This window comes from Acipenser ruthenus, chromosome 19 (genome assembly GCF_902713425.1).
Source record: "Acipenser ruthenus chromosome 19, fAciRut3.2 maternal haplotype, whole genome shotgun sequence".
NCBI lineage: Eukaryota > Metazoa > Chordata > Actinopteri > Acipenseriformes > Acipenseridae > Acipenser > Acipenser ruthenus.
Window position 1 is genome coordinate 3336329 of NC_081207.1, and position 18655 is coordinate 3354983.

At 39.2% G+C, this 18655-nt stretch overlaps 1 protein-coding gene across 1 annotated transcript; it reads left to right on the plus strand.

Moving 5' to 3' along the window:
* The first annotated feature begins 3912 nt into the window (after positions 1 to 3912).
* LOC117424093 (inward rectifier potassium channel 2-like) lies at positions 3913 to 12428 on the plus strand. Its single transcript, XM_034040175.3, has 2 exons — positions 3913 to 4068; positions 7751 to 12428. The coding sequence occupies exon 2, from the start codon at positions 7987 to 7989 to the stop codon at positions 9268 to 9270; it is 1284 nt and encodes a 427-aa protein (XP_033896066.2). The 5' UTR covers positions 3913 to 4068; positions 7751 to 7986; the 3' UTR covers positions 9271 to 12428.
* The last annotated feature ends 6227 nt before the right edge of the window (positions 12429 to 18655 follow it).

An 18655-nucleotide genomic window follows, 5' to 3' on the forward strand; every position in this document is an offset into this window, starting at 1 on the left:
GTGGTTGCACTGCATTTATCACATTTCACTGTGTATTAACATGCTGTCACCACAGTACTATATGATTTTAGTTGGGTGCGTTTTAATAGGGGATAACTCCGATTGGAAACAGTATTCTTTATTTTTTGTGCCTTAACGCAATTTCAATGTATTTTCTTATTTTTTTTGTTTGCTTTTTATACACAAATTGGATTATGAAGTCCCCTGATGACACACACACACACACACACACACACACACACACACACACACACACACACACACACACACACACACACACACTATATATATATATGTTGTGTTATTGTCACTATACTTACAGTATCCCAATGCAATAAAGTAATCATCGTTGTATCTTGCTGTATCATGTAAGTGTACTGAGACGCACTGTATTATGAATCTCTAGCTCGCCACCTTGTGGGCCAATCTGGTACCGCCTGTGTTCCTGGAAGGTTAATCGCCCGTGAAACTGCATACTAAACTAACGTGGAGCAGGGAGCCAGCTCACTGAGCATGCCCGAGCACACTGCGCACCATGTCCGGGCTAAAAATAATCACCCCATATTTATTGCACGAGCAGAAGAAAAAAAAAATTTTATTTTCTTCTAAACAAGTACAGAGGAAAAAAAAAAACTGTAACAATGTACGGCCCACTTCTGGTAATTAATGACCAGTGTGCATGGCATGATGAAACAGCGTCAGTGGGAGAGAGACAGGGTGGAATAAGGTTTCTAAATATAGTGTGCACAGTAATACAACAATAAACTCATGCTGTACTCTTAATAAGGACGGGGCTGCCAAAAATCAATTATTTTGTCACGGCTTTAAGATCTAAAACCCCAGCCGACCCCTCCCTTCAGACCGTACAGCTGTTGCAGGGCTCCCAGATGCGGTAATATCAGTCGTCAGTGCTTGTGAAAAAGACGAGTTTTAATTATGAACGCATATTATCCTTTTGTCTGTCAACATGTATACCGGTGCATTACTCAACACCCTGTGCCCCTTACTCTGCTGCGTGTATATAATAAATCGTGCTTTTTATCGGCGTGACAGGTGGATTTTTAATATTTTTTATTGTTCTTTATGTAAAACACTACAGTGAAACTGCAGTGTGATCAAACAATATACTGCGGATTGTCTTCACTGTAAAACGCTCTTTTGATGTACTGGAGATAAAAAATAAATAATTGATTTGCTTTGAGTTCATCGAATTTCACTGTAAAATTCTATTTAATTTGACATCGCTATAATTGCATCGTTCGAAACACGTTGGATAATGAGGTATGCACTGCAGCATAATTTATTTCAATTATTATTAGTATTAGTATTAGTAGTAGTCTAAAAACTAGTCGTAGTCGTAGTATTATTGCTGGTGTGGTTGTTCAGCTACGGATTTTTTATCCATACAGCTAGTAGCATATATCGCCGTCTATACTTCCATACTCGTGTGTGCCCCTAATTGAGCTATAACACCAAGCTGGCTATTAATGTACAGTGAATATACATCATTAGTCCCGGTGCTTTAAACTGCTCCCCTGGGGTGACCTAGGGCAATACTCTCGGGTGAATGGACTGGTAAAGCAGGAAACAGATATACAAAACTGTTGCAGGGTTAGCCAGCACAGATCAGTTGCGTGTAGCTCGCTGGCCCAATGCCGATCAGAAATAAGCGACTTATCTCTGACTGGAATAGTGGAATATAAGCTACTTGCGGCAGGTGAGTTGAGATTTTGTATTGTGTTCAGACGGCGCTGAGCAAGAGTGCTGAAGTGTTTTTATACAGTGTTTCAACACCACAAGTGAAGCAAAAACACACACCCTCTTTCTGGGGAAAACAATGGGTTAAAGTGTTGTAGTAGTAATAGTCGTAGTAGTATTTTCTAAGAACACACTACTACTACTACTACTACTACTACTAATAATAATAATAATAATAATAATAATAATAATAATAATAATAATAATAATAATAATAATAATAATGCGGTATTTTGATTTATTTCTATAGAAGACTCCAGCAGGGCGTTCAGCTTCAATTAACTTATCATCGTCACTGGTTTATTAAAATACACTTTAAAAAGGGGGAGGTTCCTATATTTAGTTCTGAATCGTAATATCCCTCGGTAGCAATCTGTTTAAGCAAATGATATGAAGTTATCTTGTCTTGTACGAAAGTGACTAACATTGAAGAACCGGATCATATCCATTTCATCAGCACAATGGAAGAAATTTCAAATTAGCTTTTTTTTTTTGTCGTGTTTTTTTTTCCTTCAGAAAAGAGGGGGTTATTAAGTAGGTTACTTGTTTTGATGGCTTCAGGAAAAAAAAGAAAAGTCCCCTCTAGATTATAGCCTAACTAAACTACAGGCACAAAGCGCACAGGCTATTGATCAGGCGTGGTTTAAACTACTGTACACGATTACAAGAGATGTTTACCCACATCGGTGTAAAACTTGATACAAATGCTTATATAAAACACAGACACGACAAACACGTGTCACGATATATATTCAACCCGTGCTAAATGCCCCTGGGAACTATGATATAATTACAGTATAGTATAGGCCTGGGTGTTGTCTTTAAATCAATGTCAATTAAAAGTATGGCATTTTTCCTATGAGGTATGCAAAATTAATAGTTGAGGCACGCATAACCTTTATGTTATTTTCATAGGCAAGTGCTTTTCACAGAATGAATAAAAGCTTTTTTTTCAGTTATTGAAATATAGTGGTAAATGCAGATTGAAATGTATTGTTAGGCTATTATTACCAGTAGTAGTTGTACAGTAATAGTCGTAGTAAGGAGAGTTGTGCGTGCGTTGTTGTCCGTAGTATTTAATGATCTAATTCATGTTCAAAGAGTTATATTTTTCTAAATTAATTATTGTTACCAATACCGGTAATAATAATAATAATAATAATAATAATAATAATAATAATAATAATAATAATAATAATAATAATAATAATAACATTCTCATTATTATTGTTGTTATTAGTGTTATTATTGTGTGTAGTATTAGCATTATTAGTAGTTTAAAAATATATATTTAGATACCTCTACACGACACAGTTTTAATAGGCTACACATTAATCCACGATGTCAAATCATTTCACACATGTAGGTAATAAATAGACATAACTTCATCATGTAGGTTTAAGCTGAACAATTAGTATTCCTTATACTTCGTTCAGTCTTAAACTTGTCATAATTTGGAACCTTCATCACGTTCGAATATTGCCATTCAGAAGCACGAGGTCCAGGTGTTTAAACTCGCTTTAGGTAGACAGGTAGGATTTGTAGCGCTCGCTGGACAGGACAACTACAGGGTCTCATTGAGCGCTCCTTTACAGTACTGACAAATTGAAACTCACACTTTGAAATCGATATGTTTATTAATGTAGCCAGTTGATGTGATGCTTACTTTGGTCTCGAATATGTCACTATACGTAAAAAAGATAAGTGACTAGACAGGCGGATAGATAGATAGATAGATAGATAGATAGATAGATAGATAGATAGATAGATAGATAGATAGATAGATAGACACTGATTTTTAATATGTAATTACAATATTATTGGTTCAGGGTAGTCATAATATGAAAAATCTATCTATCTAGAAACAGAAGAAATAACAGACAAAAGACTTGGAACTGAGTATGTGCGTTTGCGTAATAAACATTCTTAAATAAATTAAGTTGTCTTTTACACGGTGTATAGACTGTGCCCAATGATATCATGAATTAGTCAACATCGACGCTGCTTGAACACGCCAACAGAAGGGACTCGTAGCGCCTGTCACTCACAACGACCCCTTCGCACTCCGATTGGCAGAGAAGGGGTGTGGGCGGAGAGAGTCGGCAAACGCTATTTAAAATGCATCGTGGAAAGACTTGGCGAGGCAGAGTACCATTCACAGTCACAGAGATAGCTTATGGGGGTGTGGGTTATGAAAAACACAATTCCACAACGTGAATCTGACTTGGGATACTCAAGAAGACAATAAAAAAAAACCCTGGGATCGTTTAAATGCAGCCCGGTTTATCGTTCACTGACAGAGATCAACAGGTAGGCGTTTTCTTATTTTACATCTGTATCTCCTGCAGCTGCTGCCTGCTATTCTGTTAACTATTTACACGCGAACTTGCTGTCAAACTGCACTGACTCTGAACTTTCCGAAGCAACCTGTCTGGATTTTAACAGGTGTGGTGTCATTCGCTATAGTTATTGTTCTGCACACAACATTCCAGGGCCAGGGTACTAAGGTTTTGGTTTCATTTAGCTGGCATGCATTTTTGTATTTGTGGTGATGCGTGCTGAATTGCTGCATGTCTAACGTTAAAAATACATTGATGCCCATGTAAATATATATAGCGATTGTCGATTCACTTACGAATGAAATACAAGATTCGCTCGAAATGATTGAAATAGATTTAAATACAGACATCATTTATTTTCTTTCTGTGCTGCACGTCTTCGGCTCACTTGGCTGGTTATAAATGGAATCAGACGGGAGTCGAGCAATGGAAACGAACCCCTGTGCTTTTCATACAAATGTTTAAATGATTCCAATGTACACTGTATTTGGAAGTGTTGCTGGTGTGAATGGTTATACTCAGCTTGACACCCCGTGACATCAATCACAGCCTAAGTTGCATCACTTTGCTTACACAGGGATCGCATGCTCCAAACTCCGCTCCGAATACAGTAGCAGCTCAAATATCGCTTCATCCGAGCTCAGAAAGAATGTGTTCGAGCACACTATACTCGGGTGTAAATGGGGTTATAGGGTTATATGTAACTGTATTGTACAGTCTATCATACTTCAAAAATGTATTCTTCTAAACTCTCTACTAGTAGTTAATATTCTCCACACACTTAAAATACTCGCTTGCTGTGTGCACCTGTTAGTTTTTTTGAAGGTTGTTGAAAAGTGACAGTTCACATCTTTAAAAACGTGTAATAATAATAATAATAATAATAATAATAATAATAATAATAATAATAATAATAATAATAATAATAACAACAACTTTAAAGTCTAGCGTTGGTAAATTCATTTTTTACTGTAAATCTTGAATTAAAGGTACCGATGACATTAGTATCATTATTAGTATTATTCGTTCCAGTTTTCGTGTGTGTGTGTTCATGACCTGTGGGTGTTGTTTTGCACAAAAACATTACCATTAGTTGCACTCTCGAGCCAGTTCACAGGACAGCCCTTACGCGTGTTCAAAATGATTACACCAGCTTTGTGTTGTGTACAATGCTGTATTTATTTTCTTCTATTTTCTATTCAGACGACTGTTTTTCCCCTGCTCCTCAGTAACGCAACAGTTGTGCTCCTAGGCAACAAGTGCTGCGCAGCAGCGGCAGCAGGGCCAAGTGTCGCTGTCAAATGAAGCAGAGCCGCGCCCCCTTAGGAACTCAGAGAGCGTTCGCCGTGTTCCCAGGTCCGTTAAACCCCCCACCCCTCAAACACACACACACACACACACACACACACACACACACACACACTCTCTTTCCCGTTCCCAACGAACGCTAACCCCTGTCCCAGCTGCGCTACACACGCACGCAGTCTTTTCACGTTAGCAACCTTCTCTTGTCCAACACACCTCATATAAGCAGTATCCGGGAATCTGTTGTGTTTTAACACATTTAAAATAATCAGCAATCTCTCTCTCTCTCTCTCTCTCTCTCTCTCTCTCTCTCTCTCTCTCTCTCTCTCTCTCTCTGTACAATTTAGTGTATATATATAATATATAATATAATATTGCATAATCTTCTTAACAAGATCTGAAAGACCTCATGCAGTAGGAGTTCAGTACAGAGTACACAGTATTGTACAGTACAGTATTGTAGCTCATTGGAGACTCAAATGACCCCAGGACTCACAGCTGCAGGGCAAATGCTGGAGTTTTGAAATGCTTCTTTGCTTGGTCTTCTTCACACAAAAATAGAAATAGAAAACTAACTTTGAGGCTGCAAAGTTCTGTTCCATCCTATGTATGTTTTTGCATTCCGGAACTTGAAGAATCCAGTGATATTCCAAAAGAAGGGGCGCATTCCATCTTTAAGAACTTTCTCCCCATTAGAATCCTACAGGTAATCAAGCAGTAGTTTGTTAAGTCTTCTGCAAAACATGCGGGGTATGATGTCCTTTAACCTGGGCAGCTGGTATCAAGAATGGCAACTGATTTGGGGCTCTGTGGCATTATATACACTACAGAGGGATAAGCAGTTTCTTTTGATTTATTTGTTAATGTAATTTCACAATGTAAAGCACCAATTAATAAAATATGACCCTGGCATTATAAAAACCTCTTTAAAGATCAGAGAGCTTCTCTTTATTTCCGGTTTTAAAGAACATACAGAATGCAGAATGAAGACAGCCGTGTTTGAGCCGATGTTTCTCTTAATCCTCGATGGGTCTGCTGTTCTGATGGAACACTGCAGCTCCCAGAGGGTTTCCAATGAATCAACAAGTCCTGCTGGTTCCCTTGGGGGCTGCCATTCAAGGTCCTTCTAGAAGAAAACAAGCACTTGCCTTTGAAATCTAAAAGATTACAGTTTCAATCACTTTCTCTGTCGAAAGGTGATTCTTGTTGTAAAAGCAGCCGTGTCCCTTTGCATCTGCTAATCTTAATATCAGAGTCAGAGAGGGACTGGGGAAAATATCAAGCCGACAGTAATCAAAAGGTTGCAGTACATAATTACCAAGAAACAGAACACAGCGCAAAAGACAGTTTTATTACCTGCTTATAGACTGAAACACAGAAGCTGTAAATATTTAAGGTTCATGCAGCAGCCTCTTGTTCTGTGTAGACTACATTTCCTCAACCAAGCACAATATTACATCTAACACATCAAAGTAACCAACGGCTTGTACAACGAAATACAAAATCATAAATGCATCAGACATTTTAGTACTGGACGGTGTGCGTGTCTGTGGGTTCTCGTCAGGGTATCGTTCATTAGGATCCTGAAATAGTTGTTAATTGAATGCCCTCATCACACTTATCAGTACGTGTTGCTTTATTTTCAAATTGCCTGTTGCCTGAGGATGGTGTCCTGGTAGCTCCAGTTACTCGCAGCAGGAGAAATAGACCTTTTGGATGGTATTGACCCAGCTGATGTTGACCTAGTAAAGTCTGTCATTAATGCAGTCTGTTGTCTAACATTCACATGCAAAAATACAGAACACATTTGGGCTGTGTGAGTCTAGACCATTTCAACATAGATTTTAACCTCAGTAGCTTTGTTTTCTTCCTTCCTAATGAAGTGTTTTGTTACCTGAGTGTAATCCGAGACCTCAGTTCCCTTCAGATTGGGTTTCAGGTCTTCATTAAAGAAAAAATAAATGCTAAGAAAAATAACTTCTATCATGTAGAAAAAAACTTCAAGTGGCAGCCATTTAGAAGGGTGCTGAAATATCCATGACTTACAGACATCAAATGAACTTTCTTTTTAAGATTCGTCAAATAATTATTTTGCCAGTGTCAACAGCTTGATTCCAAACCTCTGATATCTTTTCTTTAATTGGGTAAAAAGGTTACATTTCAGTAAAGCTTCTTTGTTTTATATTTTTTGCATACCGTAAAACTTCAAATAATTGCCAGGTCTCAAATAATTTTTTATATGCTGTTTAAATCAATAGGCTGAAGCAAGTGTTAAACAGTCCTGATTGGTCTGTTTTCTAAATTTAATAAAACTCACACGTTTTTTTTTTGTTTTTTTTTTTAAACAGGATATGTCACCAAAGAGCTCTTTGTACCAGATGAAAAAGGACTGACAAGCTCCGTCTGATCTCCTGAGATCTTCCTTGGTGGAACCAAGGACAGCAGAGGACAGGACGCCTTTGTTCCGTACCCCTTTTTCTTGTGTGTGTGGTCCCACGAGCGTTCAAAACTGTTTCTCCAAAGGTTTTTACAGAAACTCAGACTGTTTTCCAAAGCAGAAGCACAGCCGTCCCAGGCGGAAGTGATGGGAAGCGTGCGAGCGAACCGCTACAACATTGTGTCGTCCGAGGAAGACGGGATGAAGCTGGCCACCATGGCGGTGCCCAATGGCTATGGCAACAGCAAGGGCAAAGTGCACACCAGGCATCAGAGCCACAGCCGCTTCGTCAAGAAGGATGGCCACTGCAATGTGCAGTTTGTTAACGTGAGTGAGAAGAAACAGCGCTATCTGGCCGATATCTTCACCACCTGCGTGGACATTCGCTGGCGCTGGATGCTGGTTATCTTCTGCCTTGGGTTCGTGCTTTCTTGGCTCTTCTTTGGCTGCGTCTTCTGGCTGGTGGCTCTTCTCCATGGTGACCTGGATGCTGGGGCCCCAAAGCCCTGTGTCTCGCAAGTCAGCAGCTTCACGGCAGCTTTCCTCTTCTCCATTGAGACACAGACCACCATTGGGTACGGCTTCCGCTATGTGACAGATGAGTGCCCCATCGCCGTCTTCATGGTGGTGTTCCAGAGCATCGTGGGTTGCATCATCGACGCCTTCATCATCGGGGCTGTCATGGCCAAGATGGCCAAGCCCAAGAAGAGGAATGAGACACTGATCTTCAGCCACAATGCCACAGTTGCCATGCGAGACAACAAGCTCTGCCTGATGTGGCGCGTGGGCAACCTGCGTAAGAGCCACCTGGTGGAGGCCCATGTGCGGGCACAGCTCCTCAAGTCCCGGACCACAGCTGAGGGGGAGTACATCCCTCTTGACCAGATCGACATTGATGTGGGCTTCGACAGTGGCATTGACCGCATCTTTCTGGTGTCGCCAATCACCATTGTGCACGAGATCAATGAGGACAGCCCCTTCTATGACATGAGCAAGCAGGAACTGGAGGCCTCGGAGTTTGAGATTGTGGTCATCTTGGAAGGCATGGTAGAAGCCACTGCCATGACCACCCAGTGCCGCAGCTCCTACCTAGCCAGTGAGATCCTCTGGGGTCACCGCTTTGAGCCAGTGCTCTTCGAGGAGAAGAACTACTACAAAGTGGACTACTCACGCTTCCACAAAACCTACGAGGTGCCTAGCACGCCCCTATGCAGTGCCAGGGACCTCGCGGAGAAGAAGTACATCCTGTCCCATGCCAACTCCTTCTGTTATGAGAATGAGGTAGCACTTTTGAGCAAGGAGGAGATGGGGGACATCGGGAGCAGCTTGGGCCAGGAAGAAACCAGCACAGACACAAACTCTGACGTTGACCACACACAGGCCACTGTGCCCCTGGAACCCAGACCATTGAGACGAGAGTCAGAAATATGACTGTATAACCTTTGGAAAAAAATTGAAAAGAAATATGTTCAAAGGCACATTGAGCTGAACTGGACCCAAAAACAAAAACAGATTTCAGCCGACGGTACTGCTGAGTGGCTTGGATTGAGGACTTGAACTGGGAATGGAAAGACACACAGACAGAAAGTTACAAGGCTCATGTGATGAATATGAACACAGCTGTTCTGTAAGACAGCAAACTTGTATTTATTTGCATACAATGGAAATAATTATGATTCTGTGTGTAACTTAGGGCAGTGGTTGATGTAAGGATAAGGGACAGAGAGAAGTGTGTGATTTAATTTAATTTAATTTTTTTTTTTTTACAAAACTTGAAAAAGGCAGGCATGTCTCTTTGGTTATCTGTCGAGCCTAATTTAAAGCAGGACAAGACGGGTCGAGTAGCGTGACACCAAGTATATCTGCCTTACTTTTTTAATGCTGCTATTAAAATAAAACAAAACCTATAAAAATACATATATTAAAAACTTTACATAGTGAAGGCTGATTACGATAGATCATTTATCTGCAAATATGTGAAAAGTAAATTATAAAACCACTGTTGGATGGGAATTAGTGGATCGAAACTACTACAGATATAATTAGCTGCCCATTGCAGATGCAGCTCATACCAAAGAAATTGCGTGATTTGCACATGGGATTGATGGTGTACAAGGGGGTTCATTGGCACCAGGTTAGAGCACTAACTGCACTCCTTTGTTTTTAGGTCAGATTGCTGTTGTACTAAGTTAGTGTAAGACCTTTAGGGATTCTTTTTTAAAGTAGGCTGAGGACTTTCTTCCACACTCTGAAAGGGAACTCTAGGTCTTACACCTGTTCCGTCCCGTCAGCTGACTCCTGCTGAGGGCTTTAGTAGGGGTGCGGGTTAGTGAAGGGCCTCATGTCTAGAAAAGCTGAGTGCATAACTTCTCCCTCGAGACACGACTTGGTATGTTGCAAGAAAAAAAAACACAGCCAGAGTATTAGAATGTATTTGTATTGTTGTTAATATTATTGTTATTGTTATTACTATTATTATTAGTAGTATTATTTGGCCACGAATTAGGACAGTATAGCACACAGGTATAGCAGAGCTATAGTATGGTGTTGTCGAATGCCGTGGTATACAATATCAATATCTGTGCAGTTATTTGTATTGAATCCAGGCCTAAATTTAGTTTTAAAAATCTTCCCGCCAAATTTCCTCTGGCGGTGAGCTGGTCTCTTGCCACAGAGATGCGCTCGGTTGCTTAGGAACAGGGAGATTGACAGTCCCATTTGTATTAGTCTCGGGGGGGGGGGGGGGGGGGGGTGTGAAGGTTATGCAGCTCCAGGCTTTGAACAGATGGTAGGCCACAAAGCAATACACAGTTCAGACAGAGTAGGAGGGGCAAACATATACGAGAGTGTATGCTACTGAATCCATCTTGTTCTTGTCTCTAAGTGTAGCATCTTTTTGCAACATGAGCCTCCAACCCAGTCTCAGACTCCCTCTCCAAATAAAACAGCAGAATGCTGGAAACACAAGCAGCGTTTTCTAATATTATACCCTGCCTGGCCGAGCTGGTTGGCTGGGTGCCTCTTTCAGAAGAGGAAGCCACTAGTGGCATAACAGAGGACTGTCTGAGCTGGGTAGAAGTAATAATGAGAGTGTGTCTGCGTCTGGGCAACAAAACGAAGCCGGGAAGCAGATCTAGGGAACTGATCAGGAGAACTTGAATTCAGCTTTCTCGAGAAAGTGAATGTTAAAAAGTGCTGCTACGTTGTATATTGTTAGGATAACAAATGATTAAAGCCAAAGAGTATTCATTGTCTCAGACATAACATTTTGTTTTAAAAAACCTAACACCAATGATAGAAACAAACTAAAATATTAGGAGACTTTTTCTACGTTTTGTTGTGAAAATGCAAAACGAACTAGAATTAAAAAAAAAGCATGATAAGAGTTTCAAATGGTGCACATTATTTTTAAAAGGAGAAAAGACACGTTTATCAGAAACACTATGTTTGTCAAATGATGTACATGTATAAAGTTGATCAAATATTTTCATATTTATAGCCAAATGTAAATGATTTCTGTAAGATATAAATGACAAAGGGTAATGCTATATTGCTGCAGGTTAGCACACTTATTACCTGTTCATGTCAAGCCTTATAGGGTCCCTAGTGCTTTATTTATTATCTAAGCATGATATTTTTACAATTAAAGCCATTTTTTTGCAATAGCCTTGTCAAAAGAGCAGGTAATCATAACACAAATCCCCCACACAAAGTACATTGTATGTCAGCCTATCCTTTGTCTTTACTTGTGACAGGGAATAGGCATTTACTGGCTTGCAGAAGGCATGGTTTTAAAATGTATTTATAATACAATGCTGGCTACTGGCGTGGCATGTATCATTATTATAATTATTTGAGATTTTATCATAAAATGCAAATCAAAACCCAATTTGAGAATCTGCGCCCTGGTGACTGCACAAAATCAGTCTTGTGCTTTCATTGGGAAGTCTTTACAGACAAATCCAGCGTCAGCCAATGCTCCAAGCCGGAAACATATAAAATATGTTGTATACATACATTGTCATATATAGTTCATATAAAACAATGATAGGGGCTGCTTCATATTAGGAGACACATCTTACATACATACTGTATGGAATATGTATTGGGTTCCATATGCTTTAGCTAAGGACAACTCTACAAGTTGGTTCTTTGAAAAGTTGTAACTCAAGCTGTTTACGTTTCCCTATCTCTCCAGCATAAGGACAAAGGATTGCCCAGTATTTCCTTTAACGTTAGGTTTTTATGGAGGATGACAAGGTTGAAAGCCAAAAGTACTGTAATGTATTTTCTAAGTGGCTTCTGCCAGCCATAGTTTCCATGCTTTTCTTTGCGATTCTCTTGACTTGCAACCTCAGCAGCACTGCATCGCTCCCCTTTTTCCTGTAGATATCTCCTTTCAGCCTTTTGTATCAGAGTCTTCCTATCTTACTGCTAAATCAATGGAATGTACAGATTTTTTATATTATTATTATTATTATTATTATTATTATTATTATTATTATTATTATTATTATTATTATTATTGTTGTTGTTGTTGTTGTTATTGTTTGTCTTATTTTATTGTTTTTAAATAAAACCGCGATTAATTATTACAAACGCCTCTTTTTGTTTTATAATGTGCTCACAAGGCTTTGAACTGTGAAAAAAAAAAAAGTGTGAAATTATAAAATGACTACTATCCTGGGGCTGGAATAATCCACTTTCCTTGCACCAGCTTTTAGAATGAGATTTCTTACAAATACAATCAGCAATAGAGCAGTCAGGACAGAAACATCAGCTGTGAACCTGCTTATAACAGGAGTTAGCCAAACACTTTCTAGGTCACGTGAGTCAGGGAATGCGAAACTCAGTTTTACCAAGGGTCAGATTCTCAATGCTATTTTCCTTCTTGAATGAAGAGCTGGAGCTCCAAACCTTCTTTATAAACAGGGTGGAATGACTACTAGCACAACTGGCTCTTTAAAAGACCTTGTGAGCCTGAGCATGGCCCATTGAATATATATACACATGTACATGACTCATCATTTTTCTCAGCGTGACCATACAGCAGTCGTGCATCTAATACAGAGGCTATTACTGTGATGCGTCAATAAAAAGTTCAGCAGGCCTATTGTTTTTCTGTCCCAATGATGTACTGCATTATATTCTAGTTTTCTTTTTTAGCTGTTGATCTATTAATAGATGGTGCAGCTGTATGAATACGGGAAGTGGTTGAGTTTTTCCAGTGAACCCAATTCAATTTGAAAAAAACCCCAAAACTCTCGGCCACCTTTTTAGCCACGACAAATACAGTGATGATCTGAAGAGCGCTGATAGAAATGGCTGGATGCTGTCAGGAGGTAGGCTATATTAATCAGCAATTTATAAACAGTCTTGACGTCAACTGTCTGCATTGTCACAGCTCCTCTCGGCTGCCAAGCTCCCTTTGTTGGCCAAACCCATACTAGAGGAAGCCTGTGTAGCCTCAGAAATCCCCAGGCCAAACCTGCTATAAGCATAAAGAGGTAATAACACCCTTTAAAAACAATCAGCACCTCTCACAAAGTTCATGGTTTATTTTTCCAGTATTTGTTTCCATCTTGATTGAGATGAATCCAATGTATCTCTCCCCCCTCCACTATGAATTCACTTCCTGCTCAACAGGCTGTATGCGTGCTGGTAGGATAGATTGCTGCCCTGGGTGTACTCATGGGTCACTCCTGTTCTTTACTGCCTGCTTTGGTTTTGTCACATTTTCAAATGGGGAATGGGCAAAGCTCTATGGACTTACTAGAATCCTTTACAAATATATGTTAAACAATGAATATAGTGATAATCATTTTTACAAATACATAGACGGGTGATAAAAATCAGAATCAGCCTTTAATAACCTTTATAGACCACATTAAACAGGTCTATTGTGTCTGCCCATCTGTGTTCATGTTGTACTTGTGCTTGTTCTTGTACTAGCCTACAGATGCCTTGACCAGACTGCACCCAGCTACCTCCAGACCCTCATCTCTCGCTACAGCCCCACTCGACCTCTCCGCTCCGCCTGCACTAGAAGACTGGCTCTACCTCCTCTACGCTCCCCTGCCTCCAGAGCCCGCTCCTTCTCCACACTCGCTCCGCAGTGGTGGAATGACCTTCCTACAGATGTCAGGACTGCCCAGTCCCTGACCACATTCCGGCGCCTCCTTAAGACTCACCTCTTCAGACAGCACCTGTAGAACTCCTCTGTTTTTCCCCTGGGACACTTATCACCCTTCTTATCTGCCCCCTATTTTACTGCATTTAATCCTGTACTTCAGAGTACTGTAATCTGCCAAGTGTTTAATCTGTAGTATTTTGTATTTAATCATATCCTGATGTAACTATCACTGACACTGTTATCTGCTGTATTATTGAATTGTATTTTGTCACACTTGTACTTGCTTGAACCAAAGTCATTGTATTTATCTTGCTCTTAATTGCATTATTACTTGTACTGTGATACTTGAAATGTATTTGCTTACGATTGTAAGTCGCCCTGGATAAGGCGGGGCGTCTGCTAAGAAATAAATAATAATAATAATAATGTTCAGCAATGTCAGATCCACTGGAAGCTGTCGAATGGATTAAAAAAGTTATGTCAGTCCAAAAACAGCCTGGAATTGCGATTAACTGTTTGCAAAATTTAAAACCAAAGCAAAACTCTTAAGCAGTGCTTGCTAAAGATTCAAAGCAAGGTCATCCAAAGCCTGTTGATAAACCAAAGAATAAGAAAACAAAAAAAAATGTTTATCTGAATATTTAGCAGGATTTCGTATCTGTTCAAAATAACTCGGAGACACAAGTCGTAAAATGTTCCTGTAAAATAATACCTTGCTTAGCAGGGACTGCTGAAGAGATGTGACACAAACCAGCCCACCCCATTCCCATCGACACTGTGAATCACACAGCATCCTCACTGCCTCGTCCCATTACAGGTCAAATGCTAATGCAACTTGGCTTTTGACTAAAAGCCTAAAAAGGTTACACTTGAGTTCTATTTTTTTTTTTTTAAAGATTAACAGAGGGGGGAAGAAAAGGGGAGAAATGCACCACCCCTGTAAACCTGGTAGTTCTCCTCGAAGCAATAGGATGATAATATACATGCCTTCTCGTAGATCCTAAATACAGTGCAGTGCTGTATACGCCAAACACTAAATTGCACAAAAAGAGCCGATTACTTGACCTCAAAGGTTCTAGTCTGTAAAAAGCAGTTCTTTATTTCTTTGTCCAAACAGTAAACACCAACATGCCCGACTGATAACGCCAGAGTGAAAGAGAGCTGTAGTTCTGTCAAATATAAAGATCTGTTGCACTTCGCTCATCAAACACACGTAGGCACAAGAAAACGCATTTCCAACAGTTTGTTTTCTTGCCAGCGCTATACACTTTTTGTAGAAGCTCTAACAAGGCAGTTATGATAACCTCTATCCACAGTCTGTGGCATCTCCACAGAGGTCCCTATTTCTGTCAGCAAGAATTACATAAGTGGTTACCAAATAATAAAAACAATATATATTTCCCATATATATACCCCACAATATTCAAGTTCCCAGAAAGCAGTTTTTGATGGTAATATTAGGCAGAATAAGGTTATAATCTGAAATTGTGGGATGTCATTGTCATTTCTTCCTCAGTACTGATCAGTCACAATTAAATCTTGGGAAATTAAATCTTGGAATTTGTGTGTGACGTGGATGTGCATCCTGACAATACACAATGGAGCACTGGAATCAAAGTTAATCAGGGTATCACCCTCAGGCAAAACAATCACTGTATGGAAAAGCCTTACGTGAGAGTTAATCAGAGATTGGCAATATACACGTAGGCCTATCTGTTTCACAGCTGTAGGGCTGCAATTTAAGAAAATATAAAATATTCCACTGCACCCTTTTTCTACAACTGCATAACTTGCATAATTGTATCTGATAATCTTCTGTTTACTGCTGTATAGAAGTAATGGATAGCAAAGTATGGAAGGACTGTGATAAACAATAGAAAAAGATGGTAGTTGAAAAAAATTGATACATTTATTATTATTATTTATTTCTTAGCTGACGCCCTTATCCAGGGCGACTTACAATTGTTACAAGATATCACATTATTTTTACATACAATTACCCATTTATACAGTTGGGTTTTTACTGGAGCAATCTAGGTAAAGTACCTTGCTCAAGGGTACAGCAGCAGTGTCCCCACCGGGATTTGAACCCACGACCCTCCGGTCAAGAGTCCAGAGCCCTAACCACTACTCCACACTGCTGCTGTAACTAGAAGGTTTCATTGACAACTAACCTTTAATTACTTACATACAATATGTGTGTGTATATATATATATATATTTGAGTAAATTCATCTTTAATTAAAGTTTTGAGACTGGGCCTTCAATTTGGAAGAAACAACTTCTGTGATATGTATTTAACTTTTGCTTGGCAATTTTTTTGTACGTTTTTGTAGGTGTCTTATCTTTGTATAATTTTACAAAAAAAGAGATTTTCAATATAATTGCATGATTTGCATTTTTTTTACTGTACTGCGAAGACTAAATACCAGCATCATAAAACTGCTCTGTTGTGGAGTTCTTTTCATTGAGTTTCCATCATATTCAGTGATGCTAATATCTGGATGAATAAATCACCACTGGGACAAAACACCAGTGGGATTAATATAGAGATGAGGCAGTGAAACATGTATCTATCTTAAACTAGACCCCTTTGTGTAATACATCCTGAGCTGCACGGGTATTAGATACACTAATTACATGGGCATTTTATATTTGTTTTACCCTGAATTTAAAATACCCTGAAAAAAAAGTTTTTTAATGGTATTTTTGCTATTTCACTCTGCTTTTCCCCTACTATGCATTTGTCATAGTTTATCCTGGTTTGCTATGTTTTTTTTTTTTTTTTTTTTTAATGCTTTACCATACCTCTTTGTGCTTTACAATGCTTACCCATGATTTACCATGCTTTCACTATGCTTGATTACACTTTGCTGTGCTTTTACGTTGGAAAACTTCTGCAAGGCAAGCTGTACTTTTCCTATGTGGATATACTAACCTTTTTGTGGATGTGACACACATAATGAACATACCATATGAACTTAGCAGCAGCACCAAGGATGTTCAGAATATTCTGGCTGTCAGGATTTATTGTAGTGAAGTGTAGAAAGTTATGGCTTATCGGAGTGGCAGTCATGCTGGGTCATCAGCACTGCATCACATAAACAGTGGGGGATCAATACAAATCAGAGAGTGCAGCTTTGTGAAGAGGCTGTGTTTGTAGACAGTCATGAAGTTTCACGGTTTCCTGGACTTTGGCTACAGGGCATACTCTGTTTCCCTTGTTACTGTAAAAGAGACCGACAAGTTTCCGACAAGTTCTTTCATTTGAACAGCTGTGTTTTTCTTTTTGCTAAAAAAAAACAAAAGTGGTTGAAAACTGAGGCCAAATATCTTTAAAACTGGCTTCATTACTGTGTAATTTTCCAATTGTGATCGGTGACTGACTAAAAGAAGGAACTTAAAATCTCTGCAATTCCAGAAAAAAAGAACTTTAAAACTAATCATACCAATGTCAGTGTTTTTTTCTTTTTTTTTTTTTTGCTTTTTAATAATATTATTATTATTATTATTATTATTATTATTATTATTATTATTATTATTATTATTATTATTTGATGAATTTACATGTTCCAATAAAAAACGTTTTCTATCAGGCCCACAATCTGAACGCAGGTCATTGAGAGCTTTGCAAGTGAAATTAAAGATTTTAGGGAATTATTTATTTGCGAGCGTATTCACTGAAAACGATATTACTTAGAACAGTAGCAACAGGCTGCAGGGTATTGCTCCCAGAGACAGGGCCATTTCAGCACAGCAAATAAGGCCTCTAGGGGTGTTCCCACATTGTCCACTTAAATCTGGTTTCCACAGTAGTGTGTCACTGTACATGATGAGCACTGTGAAGCTTAGTAACAGTATGGTAACACACAGCAACTGCATTGGATAAGCAGGAGAATAACGGGAATATATAACAGTGCCAATTCAAAAGGTAACCCTTTACATTAAGTGATGCACTGCCTTTATGGATTCGGACCCCTGTTGATGAAATGTGGCTCTTTTGTATAGCGGTTAAGACACTTGTTTGTGTGGTAGCCGGTACTCACACCCATCTTCTGCCCTGTTACATAAGGGACACTGAGTTTAAAAACATGATTACAAACCTAAACATATTATGATTACAGAAGTGAATTTACAGCATAAAAGATTCCCACTGCAGTCTTTTCTAGGGGCTAGCTGTAGGGAATGAAGAGAAGACTTGGAGTCCAGCTTCACTGTACCATTCTGCAGTTAAACTCAGCCAAGAGTCCTGACCTGTTGACCAGGGAACGTCCTGGGCTTGCACACATTGTCCATTGCTCCCAGCAGTGCCGACAGCACATTCCCAGATGGGAACGGAGATATGAGCACTCAAACTGTGCTCCTTTTTATAAGCCATTTTCTTTAACCACTGGACCACACAGCTTCTGCATGAAGCTCATGATGAAAATGTCACTCAGTGAGGGCAGATCTGTAGGGATTCTGGCAGAAATAAGCAGGAAAATACTTGATGTTGAAAATACCAACATTTTAGTTTAGGGATTTGTTTATTAATCAGGCTATTAAAAGTCATAAATTATGTTAACTCTGAAATAAAAACACAGAATTGCAATCCACTTCTGTCATGTATGATACATGCTCAGTTGGAACCTTTGTAAAAATAAGGGCTGGTTATTCAGGTTTAGTAACATTATTTTCATTGAA

What these genes read in the sequence shown, in the direction of transcription:
- LOC117424093 (XM_034040175.3), top strand. Translation starts at nt 7,987, where the DNA reads ATGGGAAGCGTGCGAGCGAACCGCTACAACATTGTGTCGTCCGAGGAA.